The sequence below is a fragment of the Microcaecilia unicolor genome, chromosome 4 (assembly GCF_901765095.1).
Source record: "Microcaecilia unicolor chromosome 4, aMicUni1.1, whole genome shotgun sequence".
Classification (NCBI taxonomy): domain Eukaryota; kingdom Metazoa; phylum Chordata; class Amphibia; order Gymnophiona; family Siphonopidae; genus Microcaecilia; species Microcaecilia unicolor.
Genome location: NC_044034.1, coordinates 90,424,607 through 90,447,865, shown reverse-complemented (window position 1 = coordinate 90,447,865; position 23,259 = coordinate 90,424,607). Strand labels below are relative to the sequence as shown.

Here is a 23,259-nt window from a genome sequence, read left to right as displayed (position 1 = left end):
TTATAGCAGAAGACAAAGCTTGGAATTGATAGTGCTGTTTTCCTCCAAAGGAGACTCTTCTGCCTTCTTCGGATCCTCTCCATCGGACAGGCTGTTTCCACATATTGATCTGTTAGAGGCTGAAACAGTAATAGCAGGAACATTTACTCAAGGGACTATTGAATTAGAAGGATTGCTTGTTCAGAACCCTGCAGAGAGAACATAAGAATAGCCATACTGGTGCAGATCAATGATCCATCTAGCTCAGTATCCTGCTTCCAGCAGTGGCCATTTCAGGTCACAGGTCCCTGGCAAAATCCCAGAGTAGCAAGATTCCATGCTACCATGGAGAGGTGAAAGAATGATGCACAGTAAGCAGCAGCATTTAAGAATATCACATATTTTAAAAACAAATTAACAAAAGAACTCAATAAAATAGAAAAACTGTTCAGCAAGGCTTCAAGACATGTTAATTGTATGAATTTGAAAGGGGTTTCTAGTATGCTGTCAAATGTTCAGGAAACATTACCAGAAGGCCTAATATTTAAGGGCAGCCTTGAAGTTTGCACAGGTGTAAATCTCTGCAGCTTCACTGTAACTATGGTTTCTGTAGGATTTGCCCTGGTATTTTATAAAATAACCTACAAATAGGTTCTTGTCTTGCCTTCTCAATGTAGGTGACCTGTTACAAAATTACCCTCCTCAATAGTGAGGGTGGAAGAGTAGCCTAATGGTTAGAGCAGCAGTCTAGGAACCAGCAGGCCTAGGTTCAAGTCACTTAACCCTCCATTGCCTCGGGATGACTAGAGACAGTGCTGGACATCCACTCTACTTATGACCTACCATAGAAGCCATCATGCTTGTGGCAGCCCCCATAGCTCATTCACAGCTTGAGTACAGGGGGAACAACCATACCCCACATTAATACTTCTTTAGGAAAATGGGCAGGCGTTTATACATATTAATGTATTAGATCACATTATCATAAATTAAGGTCTAAGAACTTTTATTTACTGAGCTTTTTTTTTTTCCTATAGATGTAGAATTATTAGGAAAAGAATTGAGAACAAAACTGAGAATATTATAATGTCTTTGTTTTACTCTATGGTGCATCCACATCTCAAATGCTGTGTGCAGTTCTGGTTACCACATCTCAAAAAAGATATAGCAGAATTAGAAAAGGTACAGAGAAGGGTGACAAAAATTATAAAAGTGATGGGATGACTTCCCTATGAGTAAAGACTGCAGAGGTTAGGACTCTTCAACTTGGAGAAGAGATGGCTGAGGGGAGATATGATAAAGGTCTATAAATTACTCAGTGGAGTAGAATGAGTAGACACGAATTGCTTGTTAACTCTTTCCAAACATTTGAGGACTAAGGGGGCATGCAATGAAGCTGGCCATCATGGGCAAAAAAAAATCCTGATATTTAGTAGCAGTGTCTGAATTAAGGCTGCCACTGAATATCTGGATAGCGTAATGAGCTGGTGGGACTATCCAGATGTGGCCAGATTCTACAAATCATGGAATGTTGCCACTATTTGGGCTTCTGTCAAGTACTTGTGACCTGGATTGGCCACTGTTGGAAGCAGGATACTGGGCTAGATGGACCATTGGTCTGACCCAATATGGTATTCTTATGTTCTTATGTTAAATGGCATCTGAAATCTAGATGCGTCCAATTAACGTGCCTAGCGCTATTCTATATAACATGCCTACATTTAGGCACAGTATATAAAATAGCGCATAGGACCAGGGAACACACCTATATTTGGGTGCAGCCATTTACGCCACTGAAAACCTGGTGTAAATACCCGTGCCTAAATATGGGTACGTTCACCCAAATTCTATAACAACGCGCTTAAATTTGAGTAATGCCCCTGACATGCCCACATTTCTCCCATGGCTGCATCCTCTTTTCAGCTACATGCATTGCAATTTACGCATACCTCTTTTTTAGAATACGCCTAAAAAGAAGCGCGCGTAAATTCCAATTATTGCCAATCAGTGATGATAATTAGTTGCTATCATCTAATTATCATCATCGCTAGGCTCGTTACTCAATTGAGTAGTGCATGTAAATTGGCCGCATGCACAATTTAATGCGCATTACTCGCTGCATCTTATAAAGAATCCAGTCTATAGTGGCTAAACATTATCACTATCTGGATAGCTTATCCAGATACACTTAGGACAGCTTTTTGCCATCCTAAGTTATCCAGATAATCATCTGAGTAACTGCACTATAACTGCTAACTGGATAACCTGCAGCATTGCCCAAACTGTGCCCACAGACCTCTTTGGCGCTATCCAGATAGTGCCGAGATGATCAGAGGAAATATTCAGCAGTATCTCTCACTTTCCACTGCGACTGTCCCTGCTGCCTTTAAACATGCTGTGGTCACACCTCTCCTTAAGAAGCCTTCACTTGACCCTACTTGTCCCTCTAATTATCGACCCATCTCCCTCCTTCCTTTTCTCTCCAAATTACTTGAGCGTGCTGTTCACCGCCGCTGCCTTGATTTTCTCTCCTCACATGCTATTCTTGATCCATTACAATCTGGTTTTTGCCCTCTCCACTCAACCGAAACTGCGCTTACTAAAGTCTCCAATGACCTATTACTGGCTAAATCCAGAGGTCAATATTCCATCCTCATTCTTCTTGATCTTTCCGCTGCTTTTGACACTGTCGATCACAGCATACTTCTCGATACCCTGTCCTCACTTGGATTCCAGGGCTCTGTCCTTTCCTGGTTCTCTTCCTACCTCTCCCTCCGCACCTTTAGTGTTCACTCTGGTGGATCCTCTTCTACTTCTATCCCTCTGCCTGTCGGCGTACCTCAGGGTTCTGTTCTTGGTCCCCTCCTCTTTTCTATCTACACTTCTTCCCTTGGTTCATTAATCTCATCCCATGGCTTTTCCTACCATCTCTATGCTGATGACTCCCAAATCTACCTTTCTACCCCTGATATCTCACCTTGCATCCAAGCCAAAGTTTCAGCGTGCTTGTCTGACATTGCTGCCTGGATGTCTCAACGCCACCTGAAATTAAATATGACCAAAACCGAGCTTCTCATTTTCCCCCCCAAACCCAACTCCCCGCTCCCCCCGTTTTCTATTTCTGTTGATGGCTCTCTCATTCTCCCTGTCTCCTCAGCTCGAAACCTTGGGGTCATCTTTGACTCTTCTCTCTCCTTCTCTGCTCATATCCAGCAGACCGCCAAGACCTGTCATTTCATTCTTTACAACATCCGTAAAATCCGCCCCTTTCTTTCCGAGCACTCTACCAAAACCCTCATCCACACCCTTGTCACCTCTTGTTTAGACTACTGCAATCTGCTTCTTGCTGGCCTCCCACTTAGTCACCTCTCCCCTCTCCAGTCGGTTCAAAACTCTGCTGCCCGTCTCATCTTCCACCAGGGTCGCTTTACTCATACTACCCCTCTCCTCAAGACCCTTCACTGGCTCCCTATCCGTTTTCGCATCCTGTTCAAACTTCTTCTACTAACCTATAAATGTATTCACTCTGCTGCTCCCCAGTATCTCTCCACACTCGTCCTTCCCTACACCCCTTCCCGTGCACTCCACTCCATGGATAAATCCTTCTTATCTGTTCCCTTCTCCACTACTGCCAACTCCAGACTTCGCGCCTTCTGTCTCGCTGCACCCTACGCCTGGAATAAACTTCCTGAGCCCCTACGTCTTGCCCCATCCTTGGCCACCTTTAAATCTAGACTGAAAGCCCACCTCTTTAACATTGCTTTTGACTTGTAACCACTTGTAACCACTCGCCTCCACCTACCCTCCTCTCTTCCTTCCCGTTCACATTAATTGATTTGATTTGCTTACTTTATTTATTTTTTGTCTATTAGATTGTAAGCTCTTTGAGCAGGGACTGTCTTTCTTCTATGTTTGTGCAGCGCTGCGTATGCCTTGTAGCGCTATAGAAATGCTAAATAGTAGTAGTAGTAGTATTAACCAGTTAGTGCCGCTGCATATCCCTCTCACTGACACTTATCTGAGTAGGAGCTGCTCTTACCCAGAAAGACGTCTTTTCATATCGATCCTTTAGATTGTAAGCTCTCTGAGGACAGGAAAAAAGAACTATTGTACCTGAATGCAACCCACCTGGAGATACTACTGAAAAATGCATGTTAAATCCAAAATCCCTCTTAATCCCTCTTAATTTGAGTAGTCTCTACAAGGCATCATAGGTATTTTCAAAAAAATAATATACTACACACTAACCATGTACGGAATCTTTGCCTTCTGATAAACTTTGGCTATCAGCATACTTCATTACAACATTGCCACTGTCCCAATTCTTCAAAGTACTCCCATCTGTATAGGGAAAAGGAAGGCAGAGGTAATATTTTAAGAAAGATGAGTGCATAATATTTACTAAAACATGGTTTGGAAATGAATTTCAGAAATGCGTAAGTTTATCCTTCTATGCCATGAGATAATATAATCTCTTAAGGCATCAATGAGAGCGAGACAGAGAAATGATAGGGTGAAGGAATACCAAAAGCTGTATAAGATAGGACTTAAGAACCTAAAAATGTATATCCTAGAGGGAGCACATGACAGAAACATTCAGGGAGGAAGATATCAATATGAGCTACTGTTACTGTATGAGACATGTGTGTGTACCCTTAACCCCAGTTATTAGTAACTAGGTCTCAATGCATAAAATGAGACCTGTGCTAAAATAGCACAAGTTACTGGTAAAAACAGGATCGGCCCACATACAGCTTGATCTAAAATACATGAAAAATGAACATCCAAGTGCTGGCTGTATTATGATGAGGCAAAACAAGGGATGTGGACATCTTTGTGGCAGCAGTGGAACATCCATATCATAAAATGACCACATAGACATACTTATGCAGGAATTGTCTGATGGTTAGAACAGTTAGAGGAGAACCAGAAATTGCTGGTTCAAATCCTACTGTAATTTTCTTTCCCATTTTTTAAAAAATTGTGAGTCCCCTGGGGACAGAAAAATATCTACTGTAACTTCCCTTACTCTCTCCAATGGAGAGCTACTCAATTGGAACATCTTTCTGCAATCTGGATGCACCAAGTTCCAGGTCTAAATACAGACATCCATCTTTTTGAACATAGATGTCCCTTTCCCTTCTACAATTGTTGTTGGACATCCATATTTTGTCCCCTTCCTAGTCTGGCCCAAAATATGCTCAGACCACACCCCTATCATGGCTCTCGCCATGACTGGCACCCTGACTCACCTCTTGATGCTGGGGTTGGTCCTGCACTGGCTCCCTGGCATTCTTCTTCCGGGCAGCAGTCTATGTTCCTGTCTCCCTTCCAGTACTGTGTGCTCCCGACGTTGTCATTTTTAGGTGCGTGCATGCAGTACTGGTGGCTTTAAAGGGCCTGTGGTGCAAATCCTGGAGGGTATGCTGGAAGCATTGCGCTGGACCTGGGTATATTTAATAGAAGCCCAGGCCCTTCTTCAGTGCCTTCGCAATGAGATCTCCAGCCTTGTTCCTGCTCCAGCCTTGTTCCTGTTCTGGTTCCTGCCCTTGTTCCAACCTTGTTCCTGCTCCAGCCTTGCCTTGTCTCAGTGTTCCCGTCAAGCTCCAAGCACTGACTTGTCTCCAAGTTCCTGCCAAGCTCCAAGCCCTGCTTTGTTTCCGAAGCCCACCTTTTTTCTGAGTTCCTTCCAAATTCCAATCCCTGCCTTGTCTCAGAGTTCCTGCCAAGCTCCTAGCCCTGCCTTGCTTTGTCTTTAGTGTCTAGTCCCTGCCTTGTCTGTCTTGTTTGTTTTCTTGTTCTGTCCTACCTGGATCCAGTTCTTGCCTTGCCCTTGTGCTTGTCTGAACCCAGTTTTAGCCTAGTTTTTTGTCTTGCCTTGTTCTGTCTGGGTTCCAGTTCTAGCCCTGCTGCCTTGCTTTCCTTGGCCTGTCTAGATCCAGTCCTTGTCCTGTTTAGCTTTGCCTAGTCTTGTCTTGTGTCTAGTTGTGCCCAGTCTAGCCTTGCCATGTCCTGCCTTGCTCTGTCCTGCCATGTCCTGCCTAGTTCTGTCTGCCTGTGTTCTAGTCATGCCTCAGTTCCTGCCTTGTGCTAGTCCAGGGGTCTTGTCTGCCGGAGCTCTAGCTGCAGTCCAAGGGCTTACCATTCTGTGGTCATGACAGCCGCTTTGCCATATGTACTGCAGTTTTTGATGTCCATATCCTGGCTTTATAAAATCAGGATTTGGATGACCATGCAATATGGATGTCTAAATGCAAGTTTTCAGTTGTCTAAAACATAAATAGAGCTTCTAAAATAAGCACCATAGCCACCCATATCTACTATAATAAAACTCACCCTCAACGTTCTGAGGACACAGACGTCAGTGAAGCCAAGCCCTGACTTCCTTCAAAAAGGTTCGAAGGTTCGTGGTGGTGAAGCCACCAAAATCGCTTCGGGCCCCGCCCTCGAGGGCAGAGCAATGGCAGAACAACAAAGGGGTTGGCAGGGAGGGAGGCAGGGAGGCGGGGGGGGGGAATCGCTCCGGGCCCCGCCCTTGCGTCAAACATCATGACGTTGGGGGCGGAGCAATGGCAGAACAACGAAGGGGTTGGCCATGGAGGGAGGGAGGGAGGGGTGTTGGCGACGAAAACCTTGCTAGCGCCCGTTTCATTTGCTCTGAAACGGGCCTCTTTTACTAGTGTCTTTATAAAATACTAGCACAAATAATACCACTTAAATTGTGGGCACTGACATTTGTGTTTTCTCAGGAGCAGGCCTAAATGTTAGCACGTAAAGTACTTGTGTATGTGCGCAGATTGTGACTCTGCCCATGCTCTACCCAAACTCTTCCCTTGAGAATGCCAACTGTACAAACACATGCCTACTTGTTTTACCATTGTTTTGGGAAGGGGAGGAGTTTTTCTTACTGATTCGAGCACAATGGGAGTTGGGGCTGAGATCTGGTGTCAAGAGCTTTCATTCACAACTGCATGGGGATTTTTAAAATTTCCTCTTGTATATCCCCTCCCAGCTCACCTACCTCATTCATGGCATCAGTTGTCTGGAAGACATGCAGAAAGGCTTCTTCCAGGATCCTACAGTCAGTGGGTATCAGGACTGGTGTTGTGGGGGTGATAATGCAGAGGAACTGAAAGAAATCTTGGTGAACCTGGAAGATGTACTGAGCCAAATAGTAAATCACCTGGACCGGATGGCATACATCCAAGGGTACTCAAAAAACTCAAGCATGAAATTGCTGATCTGCTGTTAGTAATATGTAACCTGTCATTAAAATCGTCCATAGGACCTGAAGATTAGAGGGTGGCCAATGTGACACAAATTTTTTAAAAGGGTTCTAGGGTTGATCCAGGAAATTATAGACCAGGAAGCCTGATGTCTGTTCCAGGCAAAATAGTGGAAACTATTATAAAGAATAAAATTTTAGAACATGTAGACAAACATGATTTAATGGGACAGAGTCAGCGTGTGTTCAGCCAAGGGAAGTCTTGCCTCACCAAATTGATTCATTTCTTTGAAGGCGTGAATAAACATGTGGATAAAGGTGAGCCTATTGATGTAGTGTATCTAGATTTTCAAAAGCTTTTGATAAAGTTCCTCATGAGAGACTCCTGAGAAAATTAAAGAGTCATGGGATAGGAGGTAAGGTTCTGGTGTGGATTAGGAATTGGTTATTGGACAAAGAACAGAGGGTAGGATTAAATGGTCATTTCTATCAATGGAGGAGGGTGAATAGTGGAGTGAATAGAGGAATCTATACTAAGACCAGTACTATTTAACATATTTATTAATGATATGGAGATCAGAAGGACGAGTGAGGTGATCAAATTTGCAGATGATACAAAACTATTCAAAGTTGTTAAAACATGTGCGGACTGTGAAATATTGCAGAAAGACCTTAGGAAATTGGAAGACTGGGCATCCAAATGGCAGAAGAAATTTAATGTGGACAAATGCAAGGTGATGCAAATTGGAAAGAATAATCCGAATCATAGTTACCTGATGCTAGGGTCCACCTTGGGGTTCAGCACTCAAGAAACAGATCTGGGTGTCATTTTAGATAATACGCTGAAATCTTCCGCTCAGTGTGCATCGGCAGCCAAAAAAGCAAATAGGATGCTAGGACTTATTAGGAAAGGGATGGTGAATAAGACCAAAAACACTATAATGCCTTTCTATTGCTCCTTGGTGTTTCCGCACCTTGAGTATTGCGTTCAGTTCTGATCACCGTATCTCAAATAATATATAGCGGAATTAGAAAAGGTTCAAAGAAGAGCGACTAAAAAGATAAAGGGGATGGAACTCCTCTCATATGAGGAAAGGCTAAAGAAGTTAGGGCTCTTCAGCTTGGAAGAGAGACAGATGAGGGGAGATATGATTGAGGTCTACAAAATCCTGAGTGGTTTAGAACGAGTAGAAGTAAATTGATTTTTTACTCATTCCAAAAGACTAGGGGACACTCAAGGAAGTTACATGGAAATACTTTTAAAACAAATGGGAGGAAATTTCACTCAACAAATAGTTAAACTCTAGAACTCTTTGCCGGAGGATATGGTAACAGTGGTTAGCGTATCTGGGTTTAAAGAGGGTTTGGACAAATTCCTGAAGGAAAAGTCCATAGTCTGCTATTGAGGCAGTCATGGGAAGCAACTGCTTGCCCTGAGTTTTGTAGTGTGGTGTGTTGCCACGATTTGGAAAACAGGATACTGGGCTAGATGGACCATTGGTCTGACCCAATATGGATACTCTTATGTTCGCATGAGAGAGGAACTAGCACTCCCTCCCTCCTCTTCAGGTGCCATTGCCATCCTAAAATGGCTTAACCCAGCCCTGCCCAGCACATCCCAGGATACATCAAGCAGGGTGGGATGCCACCATTTTGGGAAGGCCCCCAAAGAGGAGGGAGGGAGTGCTAGTCTCTCCCTCCTCCAACTATTACTACTACTACAGAGAGGTAGGCCAATGGGAGTGCAGGGGGGGCGGATAGATAGTGGTCTCACTGGAGCACCAGGGTGTTTTTGTGGGGGGTGGGAGGGGGAAGCTAGCGGTCCCACTAGACTACCAGGGTTTTTGTGCTTTGGGGGGGCTGGAAGTTCACCTGCCTTCCAGGTCTTGAGTTTTGGGGAGGGGGTTGGGCTTAGGTTTGACAGGTCCACGAGAAAATCCCGTACCTGTCAAACAATTTCTGTGGGAGGATTGTGCCAGAAGTACCACTATGATCACAGCTAATAGTGCACATAAATTTGCATGCTATTAGCTTTGATCATAGGAGCGTTATAGCCCCATGCTGTTCCGGCGCTATTTTTAGAGCACTGTTTGGAACAACGCAGGGCTTCTGATCATCAACCCATGAGAGACTGAGAGGCTTTACCCAGCTGTTGAATATTGCACTGGAAAAACACAGTTTTAACAATATAGCACTGTTTGGGGTTTTATTGCAATAGATTAGTTTATTTTAATGTCTTTTTTATTATTACAGATTTTTAATAAATTGATATTTATCTTTTGATATCTCCAATTTTTAACTTTTCACAGGAACTATGGTTCTGCCTCTGCAACATCCCAGTCCCAGGAGTAGAACATTTGAGCTGAAAATTAAACCCAGGTTTGTTGCATGGCAGTATGCAACGCTTTCAACTTACTCCAATTTTTAGCCACTTTAGAAACTTTTGAGACTTATTCAAACAAAAATTTTCCATACAAACACACATATGTCTCATATTCCGAACCTCAGCCAAATCTGGAATATATTTAAGGAAAATTACATGAAACAGGAGGAGGGGTTGGCAGATGCCAGCCAGTACAGGGGTATGAGGCCCAGGAAAATGTTTTGAACTGTTTATAAGCTTACCATTCTGATGAATATCATTGACCAGAGCAGTGTAATTTTCTGATCTGCCCATGATCTCATTCTCTGTTGCATGCAGGTTCTGTATCAGGAAGTATGTGGTCATTTTGCCTTTTCCTTTCACCTCAATTTCTCCTCGTTTGACTATTTCAAAGGTTTTGTTTTGCAGAGCTCTTCTCCCCCAAAAAAAGAAACAAAAACATTGCCATCAGTTGATTTATCCTTCACTATTTCATTTTAGAGGAGAATTAAAATATTGTCTGTCCAGCCTTTCTTGTCATGAAGCATTTATTTAACTAAATCTTAGCTAAGTTGTATGATGTCATAAAGTCTTGGCACAAAGAAACAATAGAATCAACACAAACCAAATCCACTGTTCTGAACAAGTAATACATGTCAGGGCATTGTTAGAATTGTGTAAAAGTAACTGCAAAATAAAATGGGCCAATAAAATATTCTGCCTAGTGTAAGAACACCTGTAAGATCTAAGAAGTTATCAAGGCTTCACCAGGGGAGTCCTTATCTGGGGCACTCCTGTCAGAGTGAATACAGATGGGTTGAGTGACAGAGAGAGAGAGGCAAAGAAAGGAAGTGTTGGTGAAGAAAGGAAAAAGGGGAAAGGTTTCTAGACTAGGAAGAATCAAAGATTCAGTCCCCCCCCCCCCCAAAAAAAAAAAAAAAAAGACCAAAGATAATACAGCTGTCTAAAAGTGGTTCTCAAAGATGCTCTGGAGACACATTGAGCAATATGGGAGGACCAGATGAAACCAAAAATTTCTCAGTGAAGATTTCCAAGTTTTTAAAAGGTATTTATATGGGCAGCAAGTCATAAGGATGGCATGAGAATGCAAACTTCCCTAAGATATGTCATAAGATAAGATATCCACTAATACAAGGGTTTTCACTTCTTTATACGATTTTTCTGATAATAAACACAAAGTATACTAGAAACCACCTATGCTATTAAAACAATGATATATTATCAAAAAATGTTTTTGTGAAAACAAAAAGGAGCAGCTGGATAACCCCTCCTAGCATAACCAGTCAATCTTGTTCCCCTGATGACGCAAAATATGTGAAACATGGGACCATGTTGGGATCAAGAAGATTAATATTGGTGGTGGTGGTGGCTATTATGTCAGGATCAAGAAGTTTAATATTGGTGATGGTTATTATGTCACATTGAGCATGTTTATCCAAATACCCAGTCAGAGAGTGCAAGTCAAGGAAAGTGCCTGCGAAAGTTTCAAACAGATATGTACCACCATTTTTATTTGAACGGTGACAGCAGTGCATTTGGTGACGCTAGAAATATTATTAGAAAATCATAATGCTGTGATGGTATGAACATTTACCCTTGAATGGAGAAAAGGAATTCTCTCTGAGCACCCTATATTACATTTTTTTAATAATATATCATTATTTTAATAGTATAGGTGGTTTCTAGTATACAAGATAAGCTATAATAGCAGTCTTAGGGGGACTTTTACTAAAGTTTAGCTCAAGTTATCTGCAGCAGGGCCCATAGGAATAAAATGGGCCCTGCTACAGATAACTTGAGCTAAAAGACCCCCTTATTAACTGTCTCAGCCATTAGCTCAATATGGTATACGATAAAGTGAATAATCAAACAAACTCAGAAGAAATCCATTTAATCAAGTGGCTGTATAAGGAGCAATCAACAACAAAACATTTGAAATCAATGGGAAAAAATTGCAAATAATCAGGTTTTCAATCATTTCCAAAATCTAAAATTATTTTATTTGCATCTTAAGTCTAAGAGCAAAGAATTCCACATCATCAGAAAAGCAGAACTAAAAAGTTTCTTAGATAAGTCAAGTAGAAGTAGTAGATGGAAATTCAAACTTATTTTTTATGAATCATCCATTTAGATCAGGGATTTCTCAACCCAATCCTTGGGGCACAATTATCCAGTTGGGTTTTCAGGGTACCCACAATGAATATGCATGAGATCAATTTGCATACTCTACCTCCATTGTATGCAACTTTATGTTATGCATATTCATTGTGGGTATCCTGAAAACCTGATGTTACGTTCCTCACCTGGTGCCAGGCCTGCACGGCCGATTCGTCGGCGAGTCGTGGTCCGGCGAAGATAGCCGGCCATCTTGGTGTTGGTTTAGCTTCAGGAAGGAAGGAGGGTCTGTTTCTGTTTCCTCTTTCTGGCAGCTGTCATCTGGGTTGGATCAATGGCCGCAGCCATCTTGGATAGATCAGGCCCCGGGAAGCCATCTTGGAGTAACGAGGTCAGGAAGGAAGCCCATATTTGGGCGTAAGGCATCTCTGCTGATGGGGGCAGCCATATTGAATCAGCTGCACATGCTTGAGCCTAATTCCTCCTCTTCTTAAGGCACTGCCTCCAGCCCTTTGTTGCTTCGGCTTCTGCTGCTTAGAGGTCGTGGTCCACATCTGTGGTCCTTGTTGGTTATCCTGTTTCCAGTGTTTTCGGTGTTCCAGACCTTGGCTTGTTTCCTGACCACGCGTTGTGTTGCTGCCTGCCTCTGACCCTGGACTGTGTTTTGACTATTCTCAGCTCTGCTGTTTTCCTGGCTCTTGGACTGTGTCTGTTGGCTACCTGTCTGGTCGGTGGTCCTGCAACCCCGCCGGTTCCGGAAGTCCTGCCGGCCGCTTGAACCCAGGGGCTCAACTCCTGGGGAATAGTGGCTAAGTGCAGGTGAAGCTAGGGGTTGTCTGGCTGCCTGACCGAGTACGGTGCACTCCATCTTCGCCGTGCTCAGTCGGGGCACAAGGGCTCACATCCCCAGTCATAACACCTGACTGGCTAGGTGTGTCTGGAGAACCTGGTTGAGAACCCCCGGTTTAGATGAAAATCCAAATCTGATCTTTCTTAAGGGCATTATGTAAGATGGGCATGTCCCTACAATACCTTTTTTTTTTTTTTATTATTTTATTTATAATTTCAACATTTTATACAAGCATTACATCTTGTTAAGAAAAACAGAGCATATTTAGTATTGAATAGCAAAACAAAATTAATCTTTCCCCTCTTATACTAAGAGAGGTAAAAAGAACATAATATTTAATCTCTTTCTTAGACCACCAAAAAGAGGAAAAGGGGGGTTAAATATTAATGATGGAATGAACATGTAGAAAACAATTTTAAAGTAAATATGGCCTGGATGACTTCCACACTTTCAAATATTAATCTTGATCTTTTCATTATTCGGAAATTATCTGGTTAATTTTTTCATCTCTAAAAAGACTTTTAGTTGTTCTGGTTCAAAAAATACATTCTTTTTATCTAAGTAATTTATCATACATTTGCAAGGATATGACAAAATAAATCTTGCCCCAAGCAATCGGGTTTCTTCTCTATAAGCTAAAAAAGCTTTTCTTCTATCTTGTGTGGTTTTCACCACATCTGGATAGATCCATATCTTATCTCCAAGAAACTTTTTAGATGAGTTTTTAAAGTACATTTTCATTATGGCATTCACATCCTGTTCAAAAACTAATGAAACTAGCATAGTCTTCCTTGTTATAATTTCAGTTGTCGATTGTTCTAGGAAGGCTGTTAGATTTTGTAAATCTCCTGGGGTCTTGAATTTTTCTCCTTTTTTCAAATCTGGTAGGTAATATATTTTATTAATTGGAGGAATTAGTTCTGGAGTGTATAGAAGATTTTCCAAAAGGAATTTTTTTAACAGATCCTTCACATTGATTTCAGAGGAAACAGGGAAATTCAAAAATCTTAAGTTTAAACGTCTATTGTAGTTTTCAAAGTATTCTATCTTTCGATGGATTGCCATTTTATCCTTTATAAGTAAATCAGATTTCTCTTTCAAAATCATTAAGTCCTGTTGAACTGCTAGATTAGTCTTTTCAGATTCTTTTTTAAAGGTATCCAACGCTGAAGTTACTAAATCTAGTTTACTCACAATTGGGGTTACAAAAGAAGTTAGCGTCTGTATCGCCATCCAGATAGTATCCAAAGTTACCGCCTCGGGGGCCTTGAGCTCCACTTTGTTTTGTTGTTGTCCCAGGGTCTCGTCTTGGGTTCCGGTGAACAGGTTTTCTGTTTCGCCATCTTCAGACGTTTCCAGAAGTCCTAGCCCACTTCTGAGGCCTGCTGGGCAAGGCGGGGGATTAATTTCCGGCGAGGATAATGAGGTCTCAACTCCCCGTGGAAAAGACGATCCACCATCGTCTTCCACTGCAGGGAAACTCAAGCCGGTCTGTCGTGGAGTACTGGTAGCGAACTTTTTCATCGTCGTCTGCACTAGGGCAGCGTCGGGATTTTTCACCGGTAAGCCCTTCACCACCCCTTTCCTTTTAGTGTGAGGCATATTAGGAAGATTTTTTACTGTGGTAATCGTTCACCTAAGGAAAGGTCAGCTTCGATGTTAAGCGTCTGCCACACCATCCGCCATCTTGAAACGCCCCCTACCTACAATACCTTTAAAAAGCCAACACCTATAGAAGGTGATCTCTCCACAGGAGAAACGGAAGACAAATATACGAACAGTGGATTCAAAAGAAGTCCTCTCACAAATGATGTTTCCCAAACAAGGTCTTTATTTAAATCAATAAAACGACCCAACACAAATCGTGTTTTGGTCGTAAAGGCCTGCGTCAGGTGTCTATGAATGACGCAAGCCTTTACGGATCCACTGTTCGTATATTTGTCCTACACTACCTTAAAACACAAAAGGGTCATTTTACTAAGCGGTGGTAAGCACTAACACGTGTTTACCATGTGAGAAAAAGCACTACCGCGAGGCACACTCAGGCATCCCCGCAGTAATGTTGGCATCTGCGCATGCTTCCCATGCACTAATCAGTTAGCGCAGTCACATTGCCACGTGCTTACCAATTAGCCCTTTCCACCTACTAAAAAGGTGTCGGTATGGGCTCAGGCAATAATGGCCACACGTTAATTGGGAAATTAGCATGTGGCCATTAATTGAGGAAATTAAAAATTGACCATTTTACAGGTTCGCTAAAAGTGGCCTCAGTGTGCGGTGAAACCCACACGCTAGTCAAGACACAGCCACCTTTTAGACCAACTTAGTAAAAGGACCCCAAAATCTTGAATTCTACATGAGCTTCCAAGGTAGCTAAGTGCAAAGTTATCAAAAGCAGTTGTTGCATTACCAAACTTGTTTTTCTTCAAAATTATCCTTGCATCTGTGTTTTGCAAAGTTGCAGTCTGGCTGTAAGAACTTGGTTTATCTAAATAGAGAGAATTACAATAGAACATAGAAACATGATGGCAGATAACAGCCAAATAGCCCATCCAGTCTGCTAAGGAGCACTATCTCCTCCTTTCCTTAAGAGATCCCACGTGTGTGTCCCACGCTTTCTTAAATTCAGGTACATTCCTTGTCTCCACCACCTCCACAGGGAGGCGATTCCATGCTTCCACCACCCTTTCTGTGAAAAAGTATTTCCTTAGATTACTCCTGAGTTTATAACCTCTTAACTTCATCCTATGCCCTCTCATTCCAGAGTTTTCCTTAATTTGAAAGAGGCTCACCTCCAGTACATTAATGCCACAGAGGTGTGTAAATGTCTCTATCATATCCCCTCTCGCCTGCCTTTGTTCCAAAGTATACATATTGAAAGACTTAAGTCTGTCCCCATACGTTTTATGAAAGAGACCAATGACCAATTTTGTAGCCACCCTCTGGACCGACTCCATCCTGCTTATATCTTTTCGTAGGTGCGGTCTCCAAAATTGTACACAGTATTCTAAATGGGTCCTCGCCAAAGACCTACACAAGGGCACTATCACCTCTTTTTTCCTGCTAACCATTCCTCTCCCTATGCACCTGAGCATTCTTCTGGCTTTGACCATCACCTTTTCTACCTGTTTGGCCACCTTGAGATCATCAGACATATTAACCCCCAAGTCTCGCTCTTCTTTCGTACATAGAAGTACTTCATCACCTTTCGCTTGGATTTTTGCAACCTAAGTGTATGACCCTGCATTTTTTAGCATTAAATCTGAGTTGCCAATTGCTGGACCATTCTTCAAGCTTCACCAGATCCCTTTGCATGCTACCCATGCCCTCTGGGTTGTCTACCTTATTACAAAGTTTGGTATTGTCAGCAAAGAGACAAACTTTAATAGACAGTCTTTCCACAGTAATACTCACAAAGATGTTAAAAAGAGCCGGCCCAAGGACCGATCCCTGTGGTATACAACTGATAACAGACTCCATTTACCACTACCTTCTTTCTCCTTCCACGTAACCAGTTTTTAACCCAGTCAGTCACTTTAGTGCCCATACCGAGGGCACTCGGTTTATTTATTAGTCGCTTGTGCAGAACCGTGTCAAAGGCTTTGCTAAAATCCAAGTATACCACATCTAGTTCCCCTCACATATCCAACTGTTTTGTCACCCAGTCAAATAAATCAATCAGATTTGTCTGACAAGACCTGCCTCTAGTAAAGCCATGCTGTCTCGTGTCCTGCAGTCCATTTGATTCTAGAAACTTCACAATGCTCCACTTTAGAAGCGTTTCCATTAGTTTACTCAGACTAACAGGTATGTAATTCCCAACCTCCTCATTAGTTCAACTCTTGCGCAAAGGGACCACATCTGCCCTTCAGTCCTCCGGGACCACTCCAGACTCTATGGAAGCATTAAAGAGGTCAGACAATGGAGCAGCCAAAATTTCCCTGAGTTCTTTGAGCACCCTTGGATGTATCCCATCAAGCCCCATCACTTTGTCTATTTTTAGTTTAGCTAGCTCCTCAGAAAGACAGTCATCTGAGAATCGGTCCTGGTCTATCAAACATCTATTCTCATTAGCATTTGTTTTCTGAAGTCCTACCCCTGGCCTTTTATCCATGAACTCAGAACAGAAATAATTGTTAAGCAGTTCGGCTTTTTCCTTATCAGCTTCTATGTATTCCTCCCCTTCACTCTTGAGCCTAATTATGTCATTTTGGCACTTTCTCCTATCACTTACATATCTAAAAAATGTCTTGTCCCCCAGTTTTACTGTACTGGCTATCTTTTATTCCATATGTATCTTTGCTTTCCTGACAGCTTTTCCAGTTTTTCTTAGCTTTTCTAGGTATTTTTTTTCTGTCTTCCTTAATCCAGACTAAATCTAACAAAAGCATGTATCAATTTTTGCAAATCATCCTCAGAGAAAAATACCCTATTCTGACGTAGAAAACAGAATACAGAAGACACTACAGGACAAATCTGAGATTTGCCTTCCAAATTAGAATCAATCCATACACCCAAACTTTGCACATTGGACAGAAGAGGGACAGAAATACCATTTAATGTAAGACAAAAGGTAGAGGGTTTAGTTTACCACTTACTCATAATAAAGTGACGATTGATGCGCATAAAAACAGGAGTTCATAAAATCCACAGTTTTGAGCACTGAAGAAAATATGGGACAAATCTCAACATAGTACTGCTCGACTTGAATTCTGTGGTGTGAACTAACTGGATGTATTGTTCTTCCTCTTTTTATTTTCACCACTCATCTGCTATTCATGAAGAAAATTCTTCAGAAATTATTTTCCATTGTGTTGCTCATGGATGCCACAGCTGACAAAAGTACTTGCTGCCAAATTACCATGATCAAATCTACTGAATGTTAGGAAAAAAGAAGCATCATACAGGGTCAGACCAAGGGTTCAACCCAGCATCCTGTCTGAAAGTGGCTAATTCAAGTCACAAGTACCCAGCATGATCCCAAGGAATAGATCTATTCCTTACTGGCCACACACAGAGATAAGCGATGAGTTTCCCTAGCCAATATGACCAATAACAATTTACAGATCTTTTAAAACTTTTTAATCCCAAGAGTTTAAACTATTTCATATATTCAAAGCAGCTAGATATTGCCATTAAATCATGGGCGTAGACTGGGGGGGGGGGCGAGGGGGGGCAATGCCCCCCCAAACGCAGGGCCGGCAACAGGCAGCTCTCCCTTCACCCCACCCTCTCCCCGTTCCTTCTCCTCCCCTCCTGGCGCCCACCGTGAGCCAGTTCTCCTCCCTCCCTCCGTATCCGTCCCTCACCGACCTGATCTTCGAATCCTTTGCCTGCCCGCTAGGCGCTAGCGCTCTCTCCCCTGCTGGTTCGCGCTTTAAAAATGGCCGCCGAGACTTTCAGAGGCGGCCTCGCGAGAAGTATCGGCGGCCATTTTGAAGCGTGAACCGGCAGTGGAGAGTCAGCGCTAGCGGGCCGGGCAGGTGAAAAATTCGAAGATCGTTGGTGAGGGACGGATCCGGAGGGAGGGAGGAGAACTGGCTCGCTGGGGGGGGGGAAGGAACGGGGAGAGGGCGGAATGAAGGGAGGGGAGAGGAGGGTCACTGCTGGACTAAGTGGATGGAGGGCAGGGGAAAGGAGGGCCACTGGGCATGGGGGCAGGGGAGAGGAGGGTCACTACTGGCCTAAGTGGATGGAGGGCAGGGGAAAGAAGGGCCACTGGGCATGGGGGCAGGGGAGAGGAGGGTCACTGCTGGACTAAGTGGATGGAGGGCAGGGGAAAGGAGGGCCACTGGGTATGGGGGCAGGGGAGAGGAGGGTCACTGCTGGACTGAGTGGATGGAGGGCAGGGGGAAAGAGGGCCACTGGGTATGGGGGCAGGGGAGAGGAGGGTTACTGCTGGACTGGGTGGATGGAGGGCAGGGGAAAGGAGGACCACTGGGCATGGGGGCAGGGCAGAGGAGGGTCACTACTGGACTAAGTTGATGGAAGGCAGGGGAAAGGAGGGTCACTGCTGGACTGAGTGGATGGAGGGCAGGGGAAAGGAGGGCCACTGGGCATGGGGGCAGGGGAGAGGAGGGTCACTACTGGACTGAGTGGATGGAGGGCAGGGGAAAGGAGGGCCACTGGGTATGGGGACAGGGAAGAGGAGGGTCACTGTTGGACTGGGTGGATGGAGGGCAGGGGAGAGAAAAGAAATGCTGGACATGGATGGAGGGGAGGAAAGAGTGAGGAAGGAGATGAGATGAGGGAAAAGGAAGAGAGGAGAAAAACTGCACATGGATGAAGAAAATAGGCAGAAGCTGAGGACCAGAAATGAAGAAGAAAGGAAGAAAGAAATAAATGGAAAGGAAGCCCTGGAAACGGATTTAAGAGGACAGATAGCAGCAGAATCAGATACTGCACCAGCATGATCAGAAAAACAGTCACCAGACAACAAAGGTAGAAAAAAATCATTTTATTTTCATTATAGTGTTTGCAATATGTTCACTTTGAGAATCAGGTGCTCAACATTAAAAGTTTATATTTACTTATTTATACCCCCCCCCCCCCAGGCTCTCTCCCCGGCTATAGCCAGCTCTGCAATTTGGGGGGGGGGCGCAGAGGGGGACTGGGGGGAGAGCCTGTTGTTAAACATTTGCCAGCACACCACTGCCTGTCGCCAAACCCGCTGCCTCTCTGATTCAGTGGCTATCCATTGGCAAACGAACACTGGTTATTCCCAAAAAAGCCAGCTCTTGCTCCCTTCCTTCCTCCATATTAGCATAATTTGCATATACATATATGCAAATGAATATGCTAATATGCCCCGCCCCTTCCTTTGCCCCCCCAAATGAAACAGTCAAACTACGCCTATGCATTAAATGGATACTTTTTTAGCCAACCCCAAACCCAGTCGGTTCTTAAGCAGATAATATCAGGCCTTTCAGTTAGATATTTTACTGATACTATCCATTTAAGTTCTGAAAATAATGCTGAATCTAAAACTTCTTTCAAATATCAGCTTGATGATTCCTTTGATTTTATATTTTGATATTCTAGATACCTAAATGCTGTTGGACTCAGGTGTATTTTATCAGGAACCCCATGACTCTCCATCCGAGAAGCAGTGTTGACAGTATCTCCAAACAAGCAGTATCTGGGCATCTTGTCACCAACCACTCCAGCCAGCACCGGCCCTGTGTGCATGCCAACCCGGATCTGTCAGTCCAAAACCAACATAAAAGCACCACATTCTCAAAATCAATATGCAGTAAAAACAAACAAACAAAAACCAAATATAAAAGATGCATTTCTTCTTCAAAGGAACAAATGATATGTTTTTATCTGCTTTATAATCAACATCTAATAGATGAACTAGCAAGAAATAAAAATATAAGTAAAAAAATATCAAGGAAAACCTGTTCCACGTCATGCAATATTCCGCTGGTATTATGGTCCACCAGATTTCTACCTCCTGGAAATGTATTCATAGAAGCCTATCGTATAGTCCTCAAATAACTTTTCATCAACTTAGTTTTGAAATGCATTCCATACTTGCAGTTCAATCTTATTTGATGGAAAGTGAAATGAAGATGACTCTGCAGTCTTTTGATCAGTATTTCTAAAGTAGCAGTACTATGGCAGCTGTCCTGTCCTCCTCTTAATTGTTTCTCACCAAAATGCCTTTTGTGCACCTTGTTCATTTTTTCCCTATAAACATGGATATAATATGTGATATGGGATAGTCTTATACTGCATATCCTCTCTGAATGGCCACTATGACCAAAATTCTATATATGGTGCCAGAAAATTGGCACTGATAAAATTTCACACTAGCAAGCAGATAATCAAAAGCTCCGCGCTGTTCCAATCAGCGCTCTAAAATAGCGCTGGAACAGCGCAGGGCGTTATTAGTCCTATGATCAGAGATAATTGCATGCAAATTTAAGCACACAATTATCTCTGATCGTGGGGTAGAATTGTGGGAGAATTGTGCCTGAGCATGCGCTCACCACAATCCTCCCGCACTTGGTAGACAGGTCTGGGCTGTCAAAAGCCCAAACCTGTTAAACACAGGGGCTGGAGGTCCATGGGACCACCAGGCCCCAACTACCCCTGCCTTGAGCAACAGGTGCTGGAGGTCCGGTGGACCTCTGGTCCCCCCGACGATCCCCCCCCCCTAGGTTCAGGGAGGGCTGGAGATCCAGTGGGTCTCCAGCCCCCCCTAACTCCCCTCAACATTTTCCAAACAGTCCCTGGTGGCCCAGTGAGCGACCAACCCCCTCCCCGAGCAACAGGGGGGCTGGAGGTCCCTACCCCACCCCTCCCCCTACCTTATATGGTGTGAAGCCCTGCCTAGCGCATCCCAGGATACACTGGGCATGTCTGGGCGCCGCCATTTTGCGGCGTCGAAGGAAGAGGAGGGAGGCATGCTACCTCCCTCCTCCAACCCACAAGGTAGGGGGTGGGGGGTAGGGATGGAGGGGGGCGGATTGATCACTGGACCATCAGGGACCCTTTTCTGGGGGGTTAGGGGGGCTGGAGACCCACTGGATCTCCAGCCCGCCCTGAACCTGGGGGGGATCGTCGGGGGGACCGGAGGCCCAACAGACCTCAAGCCCCCCTGTTGCTGGGGGGGGGGGGGGGTTGGATGCCCACTGGGCCACCAGGGACTGTTTGGGAAATGTTGAGGGGAGTTAGGGGGGGCTGGAGACCCACCAGATCTCCAGCCCTCCCTGAACCTGGAGGGGGATCGTCGGGGGGACTGGAGGTCCACCGGACCTCCAGCCCCCTGGCACTGGGAGGGGTCCAGGTTTGCTTTGTTGGGGAGAATGGGGGCCTGCTAGCATGCAAATGCATGCTGGACAGGGCTCATCATTCCTCCCCAATGATCTGCAAACCCTAACGCCAGCTCGGAGTTGGCATAGGGTTTGCCGTGGCCAGCGACCAAATCTTTGGCGCTGGTCACTGATCATTGGGGATGAATATGTTTAGCCCTGTTTTGCATGCATTTGCATGCTAGTTGCATTCAGAGCCCTCCAGCGTGTTATTGCATAAATTATTTTATTTTATTTATTGCATTGGTATCCCACATTCCCCCACCTATTTGCAGGCTCAGTGTGGCTTATAATGGCATTCAGAGTTGGGCGTCGTTTACAGAATAGCATTTGGTGCCAGGATCCACACCTAAAAATATGCACATAAATTTTAATTGATGTCAATTAGTGTTTATTGACTATTAGTGACATACAGTTTTGAGCACCATAAATAGAATTAGGCTGTATAGCAATGTTGTTCACCTGTAACAGATGTTTTCTACAGGCAGCATAATTGGGGGGAGGGGGGGTCTTTTACTAAAGATTAGCTCGTGTTATCTGCAGCAGCGCTCATAGGAATAAAATGGGACCTGCTGCAGGAGTGGAGGAGAGGCCTAGTGGTTAGGGTGGTGGACTTTGGTCCTGAGGAACTGAGTTCAATTCCCACTTCAGGCACAGGCAGCTCCTTGTGACGCTGGGCAAGTCACTTAACCCTCCATTGCCCCATGTAAGCCGCATTGAGCCTGCCATGAGCGGGAAAGCGTGGGGTACAAATGTAACAAAAAAAAAAAAACTTGAGCTAACCCTTAGTAAAAGACCCCTTTGATAAGATACACAAGTGGGTGATGCCATCTGGTGGCACAGGGACAGAACTGCTTTCATTGTAAAGGTCTGATAATGTATGGCCTTTCCCATGTACAGCCATCTACTCCACTACTCAGTTGGTTCAAAGTTCAAACAGTGAGAAAACTCTCAGGTTGGTGAGAGGGATTGTGTGACATATCAATCCTGCTGTCTATGAAAAACATTGCTTTTTTTTGTCAACAACCAGGACTGAGTGGGTAATTCCCAGGTTTAAGGTTGTTCAGTATTGAATTTTATTAAGTTTCTTTTTTAGCATCTGGCACAGTGAAACGTGACAATTGGTAATTCATAGGGACAGACTGCTCAGCATCACTCAACTAAAGGCACTGTCCTGAGTTGAAACCTGGACCAAACAACAGTGCAAAATGAAGGTATGAAGAGAGGACCAGGTAATTGCCTTGCAGATAGTACTCAACGAGTCAGACTTTAATAAAGCTACAGTTGCAGTAGCTCTAATTTGATTAGATGTGACTTTGATTCTTTTTTTTTTTTTTAATATCTTTATTGAGTCAGAGGCATGATGCCCAAATATCAGCCAACAACGTTCAAACTGCTTATTACAACACTGTTCTGGAAACTCAAAAGTAGGCTTCATGAAGGAGGCAAAACTAAATTTAAGTCCCAAGGTAAGAATGTAGGGCATGGTGGTCATTTTGAGCATTTCTTTGAAAAGATAGCAGTTGAGCTCTCTGAAGTTGAGAATAGGGCATAAGCCTCCTATCATTTTTGGAATTAGGAAGTATCTCAAATAAAACCTTCGATTTTGTACTTGTGGTAGGACAGTTCCTATGGCTTTGGCTTCGAGCTCAGTTTTCGCCTATGCTGCAGGCTGGCCAAGATGTAAATTTTTCTTTGGCAGTGAGGAGGTCATCAGCTGGCAGGGCTTGGAGATCCCCAACAGCACAGATATCTTGCTTACCTTGGAGGGAGGCACTGAGATGGGGGGGGGAGGAGCAGAGATGAAATTTGTGGCCTACCTATTTTGGTCTCGGGCTCACTCTAAATCTCCTGTCTGGCTATGCCACTGGCTTGGAGAAGTAGGCAC

General features: G+C 43.9%; 1 protein-coding gene across 1 annotated transcript in view; it reads right to left on the bottom strand.

Annotated features, from left to right (window-relative positions):
• The window catches only part of LOC115469611 (guanylate cyclase soluble subunit beta-2-like), a 79,374-nt gene continuing 56,115 nt past the window's right edge, over positions 1-23,259 (bottom strand). The window contains exons 12-14 of the mRNA XM_030202406.1: positions 19,598-19,752; positions 9,830-9,999; positions 1-119 (exon numbers count right to left, since the gene is read on the bottom strand). Of these exons, the coding sequence (XP_030058266.1) occupies positions 1-119; positions 9,830-9,999; positions 19,598-19,752 (444 nt within the window). The remainder of the gene's footprint in view (positions 120-9,829; positions 10,000-19,597; positions 19,753-23,259) is intronic.